At 44.5% G+C, this 18,104-nt stretch overlaps 1 protein-coding gene across 1 annotated transcript in view; it reads left to right on the plus strand.

Moving 5' to 3' along the window:
* Window positions 1–375: 375 nt before the first annotated feature.
* The window catches only part of unc5a (unc-5 netrin receptor A), a gene marked incomplete at both ends in the record, with an annotated part of 210,697 nt that continues 192,968 nt past the window's right edge, over window positions 376–18,104 (plus strand). Inside the window, one exon of the mRNA XM_083651971.1 lies at window positions 376–469. Within this exon, the coding sequence (XP_083508097.1) occupies window positions 376–469 (94 nt within the window). The remainder of the gene's footprint in view (window positions 470–18,104) is intronic.

An 18,104-nucleotide genomic window follows, 5' to 3' on the forward strand; every position in this document is an offset into this window, starting at 1 on the left:
CTTGCAAAAAGAAAGGAGAAAAGCTGAAATTGTTACCCCGAACGAAACAAAGAGTGTGAGTTGTGTGAACGGAGAGGAGCAGCTGTTTGGAGAGAGATACAGCAGAAACCCGAGGCGGCGGCAGCTAGGCGAGGGGAGCAGTTTATTTACCACACCTGTGATGCGTTGTTCTGAGCAACGAAGACGCACGACGGGGATACCGATGGCCATGGCACGGTGGGAGGATATGTGCTGAGGAGGAGGACAGACTTGGGGCGTTGTGAGGCGGCGATCAGCGCTAAACAGAAGACCACTCTCCGGAGCCCCAGTGTGAGCCGGTGTTTCTCCCCTCTCTCTCCCTGCCTTCTCAAACTTCACCGATCACAAAACGAGATGATGCCCGCACTTCTGGGCCCCTTTGTCCGCTGTAGATTCAGCAGCGCCACGCTCGTCACACTCTGGCTCGTCTTCGCCGGGCTCACCTGCATCGGTGAGTGGTTATTATTTTGTATAGCCTATGTATTACGCATAGCCAACGGTTTTGGTTAAAAAGATGTGGTGGGCAAACATCTTTTTGTGGGACAAAACGCAATGACTGTTAAGTTAGGCAAGAAGGCTGCTTAGGCTAATTCATGTGCGTTTTTTGCTAGTTCTGCAATTTAGCTAGCATGAACAGTCTTCAATTAGCTACATTCAAGGTTACACACCGGATGAACCTGTGTGTTAAACATCATTAACTTCATGCACATAACAGCCTATTCCACACCCGCTGTATGTTGCTATTTATTTTGAAGGGCGCTGCTGTTTGTATGGTGCTGCTGCTGCTGCTGCTGCTGCTGTGGGCATGGATGTTGTCGTCAGTTGTGTGACTGGGTCTGGATGGGAAGTTAAGGCTACACCTGCGCATGAATGGAAGAAAGAAAGAGCCACCACGCCGCACTATCATCAGAGATGCTTTAACAGATGGACCCGTGAACAATGAAAAGCAACGCTCCTCATTGCGCACGTCCCCCTCATTGTCATTATAGTGCAGCATTCAGTTATGTGAGAAAGCCTATATGATAGATTAGAAAAATAGCATGGCGGAAATCATGTGCTTATTAAATCATTGATCGGTGAATATATGACAGTCTATGGGCAAAGAAGCGCATACTGTTAGTAGTCGAGCCCTGTCCATCTCCATCCATTGCTGCTGTGCTGGCTGCAAAGAGGATCGTTGAACTCCACGTTTCCCTCCGCTGAGGACTCATTCTTGCTGCATTGGCAGTACGGTGTGACAGCTTTACGGAGTTGGTAGACGACCTACTCGCACTGATGAGTTACGTTTTATGATGTAGTAGCCGGTTGGCCAGACACTCCCGATTGCATGCAAATGTGCTTTGATGTAGAAAAACAAGCAGCAGCAACAGAGCAGGGGTCAGCCAAAACTGAGGCATCGCTCAGAGAGAGTAATAAGTTTGCATGATCTGCAGAGACACAAAATAAGCTAGCCTATGTAATTGGCTAGATCAAATTTCCTTCAACTCATTTGCATTTTTCCACGTTTGAAAATCATATATATATTTCAATTGTTAAATCTTATTTAGCAGCAATAGGTAAAATATATGTTCCAAAGTTACAGTTATAGACATAGCCTGCCATTGCCCTAAAATATGATCAACTAATGATGTTAATGAAGATATTAAAGGCAATCATTTCACATTCAACACAGTGGCTTGAATAATGCATTAAATTTGTACTGGTGCCCAAAACCCCCAATTCTAGCACTTGGACAGCAACCAAGCAATTATTTGAAAGGCTTTCTCTTAATTTATTTGCTGCGATGTTAAGTATCATCCACACACAGTGCAATCAGCTGGAAGCCACTGGTGAGTATTAACATCAAAAACAAAAACAAAAAACATTTTTACAGGAATTTCACACTTAATTTGCCTTGCGTTTTGTTTTTTCAACTGTTAACCTTACTGTGTGGACAGAAGGCAAACACGTTAAAAGTTGTGTACTTGAGTCTCTCGCTTCGGGACACTGAAAATACATGAGATGATGAATTAAGAGGGCTTTTCCCTCGCATTAATTAGTGTATAATTATGAATATATTAAAGATTAAAACAAACAGCCATGCTCCAGGGACCTCCATATTTCAAGCTAGGTAAATAGCAGTGCGGTGGTATTTACAAGACATGTTATGATTCATGTTGAAACCCATGTCTTCTGATTGGTTTGCACAGGGCTTGTATGCAAAACGCCCCCCCGACTTGCACTAGCCTCTTCCATCCTCTGTAGAAGCCTTCTTAATGGTTACACCCCCCCCCCCCTTCTCTGTGTTTCAGTCTGTGTTGCGATAAGTCAGTCGGTGTACAAGCATGCCTATAGGCTCCCAACACAGCTTACACAGGGCTGCCTTTATAGGATGGAGAGTGTTCCAGAAATGGATCGGAAGGTAATTCAGTAGGTAATTCTTTCGACGTCGTCGTCGGGGGGGCCGGGGTGGGACAGTCTCAGTCCGAGATCACTCCTCCTTGCTTATCCTCTGTGGAGGGGAGAAGGCGCTGACTCTGCACTCGTCGGTATCAAAAGCCGACTTGTCTTTTTCGCAGGGAAACATAACTCAGTCAGTAATAAAGGTAGGCCCTGTCAGTCTAGATTCGAGCTAGCCGAGCACTTTCCCTCGCGCTGTGTTGTTGTGAGTGATCTGATGGGCCCGACAGAGGGGGGTAGCTGGCTGGCTATGCTTTTCAGCCTTAGGAACAAAGAGAACTAGCACTTCAGCCGTGGTGGTGGGTGTATATCACTTGGTGTGTACTAGCGTGTGCATGTGTGCACAAGTGTGTGTATGTGTGTGTGTGTGTGTGTGGGAGGGGGCTTCCACAAGGATGTGCATGCATCTGCTGTATGTGTGTGTAGATTGTCTATTGTTGTTGTTTCATCGATTCTCTCTGCCCCAAAGTTCTCCTTGACTTTGTCAAGAGATGGTCGTCATCATCATCAGAAGAAGAAGAAGAAAAATGCAATCCATGCAGAAACAATACAGATCCTGGGCTCTGCGTTGTTTTCCCCTGGCCAATGAGAGCGTTGCCAGGCGATTGTTGTCTACTCTGGATCAGTAAGGGAGCATGGGATTTGCTATCAGACTACTTCCTACTTGTGTGAACAATCACCTCAGAGGCAATCTCTCTCTACTGGGTGTATTAACCTTGATACTATACAAGGAGAGACGACCAGTGCACGAAAACCAGTCCCAAAAAAAAGGTTGCATAACACTATTATTTATGATTTCCCAGCTCTCTTCCATGAACACAGTCACATGAGGGATTATTTTGCCCGCCTTGTCTCTCATAATTCTAATTTGCATCATCTCAGGGTTGTTCTACTCACAAACCGGTTTTGTCTCCCCTCATTGACTCACTAAAGAATGTGATAAGTAGAGAGAAAGGGAGAATTAACATAATTTATTGGGGGGAAATTGCCTTCTGGTCAGATGAATTTAAAGTCGCTCCTTTTCTGTCCCATAGCTAATGCATGGCAAGTGATCATGGTGCGTTTGCAGGGGATGTGGGTCTTTCACATGGCAGCGATAATTTACTACCAAGAAAGAGAGAGTTTTTGTTCCCTCCAGTCGCGGGGAGATGAATTCATGACAGATGCAATGGGAAGACTAATGCACTGAGGGAAGGAAATTTAGCATAAAATATTTATTTTCCCAACCCCTCATAACCGCCCAATAAATTAGCATGATGTACAAGCGCAGAATGCATCAGGCAAGGCAAGGGGGAAATGGCACTTTAGAAAAAAGGACAAAAATTAAACCAATTTCACTCGGCATGGAGAACACATGCTTATTTAGAATTTTCTATTGCTTACAGAATTTTAATTGGGTGATATCAAAACAAAAAAAAGAGAGGCAGAATAGCTTATTTTCAACTCTGGGCTGAGCAAATATTGTATTATTGTATTGTTATCTTAATCATTTTTGAGTGGATCAATGGTTTTGTAAATATCTAATGACCTTTATTAATTGTTTAATTGGATATTGTGGAATATTATGAGCCAGGTAACTAAATGCTATGAGATAATTGATTACCAAACCAAAGACTAACTGATGTCACAGTAGGAGCCAGCTACTATGTAGGCTGCAGCTCCTTGGGACGAGAGTTGCCAAGAGCTCCGGTATCGGAATCGGTATCGGCAGATATCCAAAGTCAGGTATCGGAATCGGATCGGAACTGAAAAAATGTGGATGGGTGCATCCCTAGATGAAATCCTCTCTTCACTGTTTACTCCCGTGCGTCTCGCAAGATTTAATTCTTCACCGAGAGTTGCTGTGATTAATGGGGGCCACGCATAATAGTTCAGCATAGATGAATAAAAGGTAAACAGTGCGCGCCAACGCGGGTCAGCTTTAAACGACGGAGGAGCACGCTCCACTTGCTGACAAATGTGCGCAACACGCCTTATCTCTCACAAAGCTTTATATGTCCACCCTTTTCCTTATCATTTGCAAAATGGCAATCTTGAGGAGGAGAAGGGGAAGGGCACACACACGGGCATCGCAGAGAGAGAGCGAGAGAGAGAGGACACGTGGAGGATGAACCGCGGCGCGGGGGGAGGAGCCACAAGGTGTTATTTTCTGCAGTCCGTAGCAGAGAGGCCCCGCAAAGGCACTACATCTCTGTCAAACTCTAACCTTTTGTTTCAATTACCCCATTTCTATGATTCAGGTCTATGTGGAGAGAGTGCTTAGGGGTTGAAGCCGCGGACGTTTCCGGGTTGCGCTGTAGTCACACTGTCTGTGCCGCCTCGGTGTAAGAGGCGGGGAGGGGGGGGGGGAATTGACCTTTGACCTTTTTGATGTGCTATGAGATTACCCTATCCCTCAATCTGAACCTGAACCATAATTCATAGAGGGGCCACAATCTCTGACATGGTATCAGCAGCCAGGAGATTACCCTCCCATCTACGGTTGGCTTTCTATCGTGGCCGCGACCAACCTCATATCCAAGGGCAACCAATGAAAAGTCTGGATGAGCTGGTTGAACTGAGTCTTTCCCTGGAGGGACTAATCGAATGTTCTCTCCCATAGGCCATCTCTCTCTCTTTCTCTCTCTCTCTCTCTCTCTCTCTCTCTCTCTCTCTCTCGGTGTCTCTCTTTCATCTCTCCATTCATGGAGAGCTGGCATAATGCTGACCTTGGACACAGCTGTATTCTCTCACTGTGGGAGCAGGCTTCACCTCGGCACGGAGCACGGAGCACGTTGGAGGTTGAGGTTGATGTCCAGACGTCGATCTCAATAGAAGCTACTAATGTGCTGCCTCGGGCACTTTGCAGTAGTTCTTCTTGCGCTCCTCCTCGGCTCCGTCCTCGATGTGCTGCTGAGTAGTGGTTGAGCGAGCCGTGAGCGTACAGTACGATAAGGTGAGGAATAGCTACGCAGCGATGTATCGTTCACTCACTGTAATATAAGGATGTCATATTAGCATTAGCGTAGCATTTTACTAGTATACACAGATGCGTTGCGTCGGATGCGTGTTTGCTCTGTGAGAGTGGTGTGAAAAAAAGGGGGATGATTTAGTATTTTCTTGCGCACGATGCGCTGGCCTGCCTGGCCTGGTCACTGTCACATTGGTCTGCCTGGCCCTGGTCAGTGTCACATTGGTCTGCCTGGCCTGTGGTCAGTGTCACCTTGTCCAGTGAGAAAGGATCCGTGTTCGGTAGATGTTTCCCAGACCTTCCCTCTCTCCACGTGATCAATACTCTTCTCCAAATGGTTAATTGGCCATCAGTCACTGTCAGAGGAAGTGCTTAGGAACCCAGAGGTGTCGAGGTGCAGCTCATCATAAGAGACTGGCCAGTCCTCTGGGTCCTCTTCTGGCCTTTACTTCAGCCCAGGTGGCGGCTGTGGAAAGCGGATCTGAATACAATATGGAGAGCCACATAGATTAATAGTTCCTTAGTAAGGCCACCAGGGAGCGATGTGAAAAGCCACTTCCACTTCATCATACAGTGGACGGGACAGGAAGGGTGCAAGGAGGCTCGCATCGAGGGGGAAACTTTGGAAAAGCCTGAAGGGCATTTGTATGTGAACTGGCGGGGCGACTTGACTCTGTGTCACATAATTGTATATAATTGATTGCTATTGTTAATTGATCTAAAATTACTTAATTAAAATGTGTATATATATATTTTTTTTTAATCATTCAAAAAAAGTACGTAGCTAAATCCTAGTAACCATTTTCAATTAATCATTCAGTGATCAGTGATCATCTCAATTCATCATTAAATTGAAATCATCAGATATGATTCCCCCCCGCCCCAACATATTTCGATAGGTTAGCAGTTAGAAGATTGATATCACACACAGACGCATACATGCACGCACACACGTACGGGCGCGCACACACACACACACACACACACACACACACACACACACACACACACACGCACGCACACACACACGCACAGCCTACTTTTGTCTGCTGGTTCAACCTTGGAGAGAAAATGTTCACGTCAAACCAAATACATGGCTGGTTATTATGCTTACCCCCTATTTAGCAGCATGGCATGTAAAACACATAATTAGAAATCACCTGAGGCTACCCAGACGGCCCTGTTGGTGCTTGATTGGCAAGGGTGTTTGAGGGCGGTCTGCCTCAGTCTGGCTCAGAGCCTCAGTCTGGCTCAGTCTGAGCCAGGATTTGTCATCTTGAAGTGATTTTGTTGACAAAGACAGGAGGCGCACGATGACCTTTCCTCATTATGTGTCCCAGGCACCGATGCCTTAGGCAAGCAATTCAACTGAGTCAACACAGAGCCTGGGCCTGTGAGAGCTGCGTTCAAGCGCACACAGCATGTTGTGTGTTAAGGTTAGAATATGCAGGATTTAGCAGCACGCCTGTTAATAATTCAGTATTGATACAACAATACTAATGTCACTTGTGTGTGACCTTTTGGTTGCTCTCTTTGCTTATAGGCGCGTGTAAAGGAACACGCTCGCAGCTCGTAACACGGCTCGCTTCTGGCTCCTCCTCTCAGCTGACTCAGGCTCCTCCTCTCAGCTGACTCTCAGCTGTTCGCTTGTAGGCAAAATGATCTACAATATTCTAATCGTATGCTGCTGTGTGGAGCTGAGTCCCCACAAACCACAAAGCATTTATCACCCACCCCAAAATGTGTAGCTCTGTGAATGAGCAGCCTCTCTGATCTATATAGGTTATTGTTTTCCCCACACACACACACTAACCCGTTCAGGATGGGAAATGGAACTGAACATTATGGATTCAAAGCTTAAAGCAAAGCAGCAGATTCTCTTGGCGAGGCCGTCAGGAACACTCGGCTCACGGAAACACATTCAACTCTTTTACTCCAATAGAATTAATCGTGACAACATATAGCACTGGGCCTGGATGCTCCCTTTTTACAGCGCGCTTCCTTCGCTCTCGCTTATGGCTTCTATGGATTTAAATGCCCACTGACAATGCGTTCATGTCGTATCAAAGTAAGTGCAGCAGTGTTTTCACCCCTGCACTTTCCTGTCACCAACGGGATGTAAAAGGATGTGTACAGAATGGGTGGCAGTACACTTTGCGTTTGGCGTTGCTTTTCACAGCTGGTTAAGTCAATTATCCACTGCTAAAGCCATGGTAGGTTTCAGGTAGAATCGATCAATAGCCAAGATATTACTTGGATCGGATTAAAATTATATTGAGAAAGAGATGCTAAGTTATAGGTGTTTAGTTCTGGGTGAATTTCAGCTTTTAAATATGACTTTGGGCATAAGGCATTTTGTTTCGTTAAAGGAGAATTTCGTTTTTTTTAACCTGGATCTCTCTCCTCACATTAATTATTATCTGACGACTCACCCAGTGTTCTCCACACCGTTTTTGTCCGTCTTAGGCGTTGTTTGGAGATCAATAGTGTTTTCTGATCCCTAAAGAACCATCAGACTGCTATTGTCCCCCGGGCTCTTTACAGCGGTAAAGAGCGGTAGTTGTTACAGGCATCCCAGGCATCCCATTTCCGCCTGTCGGGTCAGTGAGGCCAACTCTCGTCAAGTCCCGCGAGACTTTCCTGCCGCTGGCCTGTGGACTGACTTGACGAGATTTGGTCTCACTGGCCCGACAGGAGGAAATGGGATGCCTGTAACTACTGCTGAAAAGAGCCCGGGGGAGAATTAGCAGTCTGATGGTTCCTTAGGGATCAGATTCTGACGATATGGGTCGAAAACGGGAATAAAACTGTCTATTTACATGGATGAAAAGCACGCTGCTACGTGGCCCTCACGGAGCTCCGTTCTAGGACTGGCTTGCACACTATTGATCTCAAAACAACGCCTAAGACGGACAAAAATGCTGCGGAGAACACTGGGTGAGTCGTCAGATAATAATTAATGTGAGGAGAGGGATCCAGGTTAAAAAAAAAACGAAATTCTCCTTTAAGGAACGTTCGACATGGTTTACCATAGCCAGAACTGAGATAGAAGAGTTTATCCTGTAGCCATAGTAGCATGTATTAGTGGGTATTATTGCACCATAGAGACAGTCCGCATGTCTGGGAATGCCCATACAGGCTCTAGGAACGCCCACAATAGACGCTGGGTTAACCTGGGGGCGGGGTCAGGGTGGGGTAAATTCCCCCGTTCTATCCATTCAGCAAAGTTAGAATTTAGCTGATAGCCCAGCCCAGGCAGACACGATTGGGGATTTAACCACCGCAGTACAGTAAATGCACATCTGAGCAGACGTCTTGTGTTCTGCTCTAGAACCCCCAAACATGTAGTTTAGAGCCGCAGCACCGTCTTTTGGTGAGTCAGCCCATGAGATATATCGGCGGTTTTACCCCACTCAGCCAGCCGTTTAACATTTTGTGGGCGTTCCCAGACATGCGGACTGTCTTGAATTAACTGGAAAAGATGACTGTATGACGGTATTATTGCAGCAAAACACCTGACATGTTGCATATTGGATTTTTTTTAAACGTGTGTTTATTATTTTTTAAAGCAAGCTGTAAACAATGCATGTTGGAATTTAAGCTCACAGAAAATATTCACATACGTGTCCGAAATCTGAATTCACAGAAACACGTTACAAATGTGTTGGGAAGAGTCAATATTTGAATGAATGGAACAGAAGCTTCAAACTTCTATTCACCTTATTCTTTGCCCACACATGGACGCTTCCGCATTACGTCATTTCGTAATAGTATTTCCGTTTTAGACTTGCCAAAAACCCCGCAGGCAAGATGGCCGCCCACACTCTCCTCCTAAACTGGCAGAATTACTCCCCCATAAACTAACATATCTTGGCCAATAAGTATGTAACATACAAAATAAAACAACCCGTAACATCTTAATTTTATGTAGAATGCAGAGGACATGTAACTGTTTAGTTAAACTTGCATTCCAGGAATATTGTGCTCTAAAGATGAGAACGTTATGAATATAGCCACGTTATAAACAACAAACTAACGCTGGTGTACTAACCACTGGAAATGGTTAAAAGTTATATCAATTTGGTCATTCAGGTGGCATTTTACTGCCATATAACATAACTAACTAGCGGCTAATATTAGCCACAGTAGGCAACTAACGCTGAACCGGAAGAACAAATACGTTTGCGTTGAACGCGGAAGAGAGAAAAAGTGGGCGTGGTGAATACAGTATGCTCACTTTTTCTTGTATACTGTACGTGTATTCACCTTATGTTCCAACACAGCGGTCAGCCAGTTACTTCCTGTTGTGTTGACACTTCCTGTGACAGTACAGTACTAGTGAGCAGGTAAAACAGACGGTGTTTTGAACAGGAAGTCATAACACAACTGGGTCAAGTAGGCGGGGCTACATAACGTGAATATATATATTCTATGTATATGTACCACTCGGTACACAAAAGCGAATCTGAGCACTCACTTTTGCTACAATTGTCGAGGGGCGTTTGGTGCACAAGTGATTCACAGTCCTGTGACTTCCAGACACTGCGAGCCGACAGCCAAGAGGTATGGCAGAGAGGCATGGCGGCCCTACAGCGATGGTGTAGCCAATCACAAGAGCTACAGCGATGGTTTAGCCAATCACAAGAGCTGTTTAAAGTAGCTTTTTCCTCTTTCGTTTTTTTTGCCTGGTGACCTAAAAACACACACTTTTCCCTTAAGGTTCCCAGTGAGTTATGTTTGACCACCTCCGAGTATTTATCATAAGATATTCATATAGGATTTGGTTATTTAAAACTATATCCAATATGTTCTGTTCTCTTGGAGGGAATGTCTCATGTTGAACAACACGTGTATTGTATTTTTTCCTATGATGTTCTTGATACGGCTGCAAACACAGCAGTTGCAGTCGTATCAAAAGTACTTCCATTTGGCCAAAATTGAATGTGCAGAGATCACACTGTATTTGGCAGTGCTTAGTCATATAAAAATTAACAAAATATTCCCCATTAAACTCAATAATTAGCTGCATGATAAAGTCATGCAATACTTTATCAATGGCAATACGCGTGCTTAATGTATATATATTTTCGAATATCGGAGGCTGTGACTTCCAAACCTGCAGTAACGTTAGGAGAACAGACTTTTCATGGGCAACAATGGCAATATAAAACTAAATGACTCCGGTGTGTTATCCTTTTAAGACCTTATCACTTGGGAGCGACTTGCGTATCACTTACATACAAGTGATTCAGCAAGCAGTTGTATTTTAATCTGTATTTTAAACCGTATAGCCCCGATGCATGCTGTTCTCCTTTGTATGCTCTGCCAAGCTCCATTTAAAAATGTGGCATTTAAATGTTACCTTGCTGCTAATCTGCAAAGGTACACTACACACCCGGTAGAATGTATGTTTTCAACTTGTCTGGTGAATTTGGCGTCTATATAGGCTACATCGGATCCAATCAAATCTGAACTCATGAACACTGCCTGGCTGCTATCGCCTATGTTGTATGTTGGTGGAAGAACAATGGGGGCAATTTATCTATAACAACATAAGTGTTTTGTTTTTGTTTTATACACAAACACTGAGGTAAATGAACAGCAAAATAATACTTCTACTTGTTTGTAAGTGGTATGTCTTTTGTGGATAAATAATGCAACATTAAATTGCCAAATTATTAATGGAGTCTGGTGAGTCATTCTCTCTACAGTAATTGAAGGAATGAGTCAGTCAGTCTTATTAGCAAGTCAACTTTTTAAAACTAACTATAAACTATCTGTTTAAAACCAAGGTGCTAAGACACGCCTCACTGGTTTTATCTGAGCGGTTGCAATGGCATATTGAAGAAGCCGAAGCTCGTACTATAAAAAAAAGATTTCCAAGAAAAAAAACGAACAAATATAATATTACACTTTTCCAGCTGCTATTCCATTTGTTCAAATATTGACTTGCACATCTGTCAATCTTTTTCTGTGAATTGAAAGTTGTACAACACTGTTGTGTGAAGCAGCCCATCTAACAGTATGTACTGTAGTGCACTACAGCTTTGAGGGTAAGTCTGTTAGGTGCACTCAGTCAGTCAGTAGATCCACATTGTGGCTGTGACATGGATACTAGCATGGCTGTTCTTGTCAGCGCTGCAGCTCCTCCTGTTGAGAAGATTGTATGATCATTAGGGATGTCCGATATTATCGGCCTACCGATATTATCGGCCGATATTAGCATAAAAAAATCGATATCGGAAAATATCGGTATCGGTTTTCATGCCGATATTTTTTTTTTTTTTTTTTTAAATACAGGGAGAGTCTCACTGAGAGCAATGCTCTCTTTTTCAGGAGTGCCCTGTTCACACACTCATACCTGGAAGCTGACCAGTACAACCACAGTCTGATCTGTTGGCCACTGAGCAGCTCCACTGGAGCGGTTGGGGTTAAGGGCCTTGCTCAAGGGCACCTCAGTGGTGGTAATGAGGGAGGGGCAAGCGCTGCCTTTTCACTTTCCCCACCCAGATTTATCCTGCCGGTCCCGGGGATTGAACCGACGACCTTCTGGTCACAAGCTCGCTTCTCTAACACTTACAACTTTAACACAACATGCATATTATATATTAAACTCTTCAGCTACATTAAGCTACATTATGTAACTTGTTACGTGAAATTTTGGTGGAAAAAAAGCCCGCTTATATCGGTATCGGTTGATATCGGTTGATATCGGTATCGGAAATTAAGAGTTGGACATTATCGGATATCGGTAAAAAAGCCAATATCGAACATCCCTGATGATCATGTTCCATACTGTAGGCTAGTGCTAACATTCTGCTCTAACAGATGCTACCTATTTGCTTGACTTTAATTGGTTGCTGAATGTTATGTATTCAGCGATGTACTGTTTATCTCTGTACATCGACCGTAAAGTACTTTACAGATTATGGATTGGGATTTTTGCCACCGCCTCTTGGAAAGTTGGCGCTGTTAAAGGAGAATTCGTTTTTTTTCCAACCTGGACCTTATTTCCAGCTTTAAATATGATTTTGAAGTCACCCTGATGAGTCCGGTTTGATTCCCATGCACTGAACGATCATTTGTTTTGAACTGAGACCTGAAAACGAGGAAAACGGCGCATGTGAAACGCTCGTATTTACGTCCTGTAAATAGCCAATTTTCGGACACGCAGCGCCGCATCTCGTTATTATATCATAGATACAATGACAGAAAATGAACAATCTAGCGTTATTTACCTTGGTTCATCCCTGGCTCTGCTGTCCATCACATTGATAGCAGCTCCTGTTACCTCCCGCTCCTTGTAATCCATATAAGGTTATTCCTTAACATTCCTTAACATTCCTTAACGGGGGTTTCCTTCATATAGGAACCCCCTTCACAAAAACATGCAATATCCTGGTTGCTAATGTGGTTCCTCCTCTGGTCGTTAAGGGCGCCTGTTCAGAGGGAGGGGAACTGGTTGGAATAGCGTGAACCTCCCACGTGCTATGTCCATCCGGTGAAGCTTCCTCTGTCAGGTGAAAAGAAGCGGCTGGCTGACTGCCCATGTCTCGGAGGAAGCATGGAGCCAGTCTCGGCTCTCCCCAGATCGGCAGAGGATGGAGCAGCAACCAGGATTGAGAAATCAAGTGAGCACTAATGGGGGATAAAAAAATCGGGGGGGGAAAAACAAACAAACAAAAAACATTCCTTAACATGTTTTGTTTTTGCTCCAAGTGAAATGTTGGTCACGCAAGATTCATTACGCCATTGGTTGGCTTGGTTCCAGGATTAAAACTAGTTATACTGTATAAGGATTTTTCAAAATGTCTATTGAGGAAATGAATGGGGAATTGTCTTTCAGACCGGGAGACGTCACGGAACGTCACGTGACTGTTGAACTCTATGTCCCTTTAAGTTCCACAGTAGCATAATGTCCCTTTAACTTTTCCAGAGTGAGAAGAACAGAAACACTCGGTGTAGCCGAGCCTTTACGCTTACAAAACCGTGACATTTTAAACCACGCTTAATAGTGAAATTGGTTCATCGCTGCATCCCTTGTCAGGAGTCAGTAGGATCGTTTCAGTTATACCACAAAGTGTGAGGCCATTTACACCTGGCGTTAACATGCGTTTTCTGCCATCAGATTGCAATCAGATTGTATTTGATCACTTCAGCCTGATTCCATTTACACCTGGCGTTAACATGCATTTTCTGCAATCTGATTGCAATCAGATTGCAGAAATGGTTGTCCTCTCAATCCGCATAAAGTTGCTGTATCCAGATTGAGAGGACACATTGCATTTGCACTTGTGTTCAATGTGTACACAATGCATCCCTGACCACCTCCGGAGGTGGTTTGGCCCGATCAGATTGCAATCCTTCTTCAATGTGTTTTGGGGGTGTTTACACCTGTACTTTCAAGTGATAAAACAGAATCTGATTGCAATCTGATCACAGAAAACACATGTTAACGCCAGGTGTAAATGGCATCATTGATGCCTGACCGGCTGACTAGGCGTTGTGCATCATGTGACGACGTGATGCAATCCATTTTCAAAACCGGTTAGAATTTCAAAAATCTTCTGGTGTCGCCGCGGCTTTAGAATAGTCAGAAAGGGAAACATCAGCCTGATTCTGTTCAGACAAGTCAATACGCACAAGCCAGTGAGCCCAACAATCCCTTCACTTCCACTAGAGTATTTCCATCAGGGCTACACGCACGCGCGCCCACACACACGCACGCACACACACACGCACGCACGCACACACACACACACACACACACACACACACACACACACACACACACACAGACACACACAGACACACACACATCACACCAAAAGCCTTTGGATCAACGTCTTAAAAGTGTAATGGAAAGTGGACAGTGTGAGAGATGTTGACTTGTTTGTGGATATTCATCGGCTTTTAGAATTAACGTTACTACGTGTCAGACCGTGTCTGTGACTGAGTAACCTTTCCTACTGATGCTGTTTGTCCTCTGTTCAAGCTTGCGTGTTGTTGTCTTGAAGCATCTTATTTTCTTTGCTTCACAATCTGACCACATCCCTAAATCACAGTATCCCAGTGCAGTGCGAGCGCCGCAGACTGTGAGATTGGACATCTCGTATTTAGCTATTTAAATCACATTTCTGGCTTTAAATTACCCCCGCTGAAAACGTTTGGCAGATTGGTTTCAAGCGGAAATCATCACAAAGCCAAATGTAATTTGGCTTATTTTCTAATTTCTTGGTCTACAACATACTTTGCATATGGCTCAGTTTTTCCTCTGTGCCATTTTCACTGAAGTAATGATTGAAAAATAGAACGAGTTCCAACATCATTGTTTAAAATGTCATTGTTCAACTTTTGCTTTAGATAATTTTATTTGATTAATTTATTTTCTTGCCCACACACGCTTTGCAATCCTACGCCTTTTACTCACAAGAATGGAGTCATCATTTTAGGATAATATGCCACAAAACTATTTTATCTTTGTGCTACAAAAGTCTTCAAGTCCAGATTTTAGGATCGAGATGGAAATTGTGAAAGAAACCAGCCACATGTATATAAAAAAGGTTTTCTTTACTTGGATAACTCGTGTTAGATCTCTAAAAAGGCTTGTGTTTAGCCTTGGCATCCTTTTAACAAGCACATCTTACCTTTCAGATTCCATTACCTTAATCAATGGCACACATTAGCCATCCTCATTCATTGTGAATGGAGGCTGAGCAGCTGACAGGAGAGCATTTGGAAAGATGATTTGTCTGCTCTTCCATGTCAGTTTTATGCCTCTGAAAGCACAACGCTCTCGCAATATATTCACAGAAAATAGTCGCGTTAAAATACATTTTGCTAAATAGCAAAGTGTGCTTAAGATTGATGCTGTTGTTGACATTATCTGTGGCCATCCTCTGTAACCGACGGCCATTTTGAGCGTTAAAGCCTGTGCTGCCGATGCATGGAGCCTCCGCGGCCTGGTGGAAGTCGCCAGAGCCGAAAGCAAACGGCAGAGCATCGTGATCCCCACACGTACGAGGCTAGCCAAGTAGTAAAGCCATTAGCTGCCTATAGAGGGGGCTGTGGTGTTTCAGCCAAACTACGCTAGCTATATCCACAACAACCGAACCACAAGCTGCTTAGCTGTTTGACTGCCCTATGTCAAATAACTTCAGACCAGTCACGAGGAAATCATGAATCACATTTGCTGATTTCTAGAGAGGACATCAAAATGGTCGAAGTCATGTTTGAGGAAAGTTGTCGGGGTAAGTCGGAAACATGTCAGTCGTCGTTAACTAATTGCTCGAGTACAGTTGTTAGAAGATGCAGAGTATGTTGAAAAATATGTTCTCTATTTACAGCAATGCTGCTGCTAAACCCCCAGCATAAGCATTTCACTTCTTTGGCAGACCTAATTTGACAAGTCGGCAGTATTTCATTTGGGGGCAGTGATGCATGATACTTTCTTCCTCCTGAATTCTTCTTCTATCCCCTCTCAACATATGATGCCCCAACTCCACAGATTACTTGAATCGCCAGAAGGTGTTTGATTTATGCTGAGTCTGAGTTATCAGCTGCGCACAGGCCCATGTCGCTTCTCTCTTATCGTTCTACCCAGCCCCCGCTACGCCAAATCAGAATTTCTTCTTCTGCATGTTTTTTTTTTGAGCTCAGCTCTAAAGTTGATGACAATAGTCATGATGGTGGGGGGGGGGGGACAAAAACTGCCACTTGCAGCAAAATGAGCGCTCCTCCTCCTCCACCACCTCGTCTCGTTTTGTGTGTGGGATCCAATCCTGCCGCATGTTTGACAAGAGAGGTTGGCAGCTTTACGCGTCGTGGCACGACTCAGGCTGACATGGCCGACCCCCCTGTCACACAATTAGCTCTCTGCTTTGGAGATAGCTTCAACACAACGGTGCTAAGGCTGCGTTCAGTCACAGGCTAGCTAGGCGGAGGCGTGCGTGTGCGTGTGCGTGTGTGTGTGTGTGCGTGCGCGCGACACTCTTATGACTCCGGGGGGCACGCTCTTGACCAGAGAAGTCTTTGGCTGTCACTAAACATCACTGTCTCCTTCGTCGCTAATGGCGTCTCCACATTGTGCTATGAGGAACAAAAGGCTGGTTGTGTGAGCGAGATACGGAGGAGAAAATAGAAGCGGCCCACCATCAGGACGGCTCTGGGCTTTGGGCGAGTGTGTTTTCCTCGCAGACGGATTTGTGACACAGTGTGGCTGTAGACCTGGAGAGAAGAAGAAGAAGTGCCATGACAGATATGAACCAAGGAACAATTATAGGCTGATGTGCTCCAAGCTAAGCTGGCAGTTCCATCAACAACAAAAAGTGTTGAAATGAATAGCCCTGCAAGCACACAGCGCGCACGCACGCACGCACGCACGCACACACACACGAGCACGCACACACACACACACACGAGCACGCACACACACACACGAGCACGCACACACACGAGCACGCACACGAGCACGCACACACACACACACATGAGCACCCACACACACGAGCACGCACACTCGCACACACACACACGAGCACGCACACACACACATGAGCACCCACACACACACACGAGCACACACACGAGCATGCACACACACACATGAGCACCCACACACACGAGCACGCACACACACACACACGCACGCACACACACACACGAGCACGCACACACACACGAGCACACACACACACACACACACGAGCACGCACGCACGCGCAAAGTCCGTTCTTCCATGTATTTGGCCATTAAAGGCTGTCAAAGCTAAGCTAGGTTAAGCTGGGGGAAATCAAATACCTATGCTGCCCATTTTCTGTGCTGTTTTATTCATAAGGTTAAATCCGAAAGGTGAGCGTGTTAATACAACAAAGCGTATGCAGAATAACAACAGAGATGAAATTATTACCAGGAATAATTTGTTAATTTTCCCGTGGCTATGCAAATAAATAAATTCAGTTGAATGAGCTGAATATTTTTTTTCTTCTTCTTGATCATCATTTTGCTCACTCCAAATTAATTTCTATTCTGTGCAAATTTGCATGATCCTGCTTAGTAATCAATCTGCACCGGCAATTTAATGTGTTGCCGCCAACTGTAAAATATCTGGGTGTAGCAGCAGGGGGGTTATTTGACTTCATTCCATCTTAGCTGCTGTCTCACTGGGACGTATAGGCTTATGTATTTAGCAACACAGAGCACATGTCTCATGTATAGTCTGTGCACTCACTCACTGCGAGGCTTCAGACGATGACGAAGCGTATAGCTGCATAATTATGAATCCACGAAGTAAAATGTAGTCAAAAGCAGAATGTTTTATTAGCTTGGTCGTCCTTTGTTTTTGTTAGCAACGCTAATGACATTCCCATATTTCCATTGGCTGTGTGACACACGCAAAACTAATTGGATTAAAAGACAAGCTCGTTTGGCAAAGTTGCTTCGTTACTGTTCTTTCTCATTAGTCGAGCAGCATATATGGCCCCAAACTAACAGGGGGAACTGATTGATAGTAATGGGGCCTTTTCAATTGTCAACGTCTGCAGTCGACGTAACCCGGCCTCGTCCACTTTCGAAATCAACATTCTATATTTGTGCCGCTGCCTTTGGTAAATTATGTTGTTTTTTTTGTCCAAGGTTGACTGACTCTCACTCAAGTGTAAATGAGCCCCATTTCTTTCCTTAGTTCCTATATTTTGAG

This window comes from Poromitra crassiceps (assembly GCF_964638095.1).
Source record: "Poromitra crassiceps genome assembly, chromosome: 15".
Classification (NCBI taxonomy): domain Eukaryota; kingdom Metazoa; phylum Chordata; class Actinopteri; order Beryciformes; family Melamphaidae; genus Poromitra; species Poromitra crassiceps.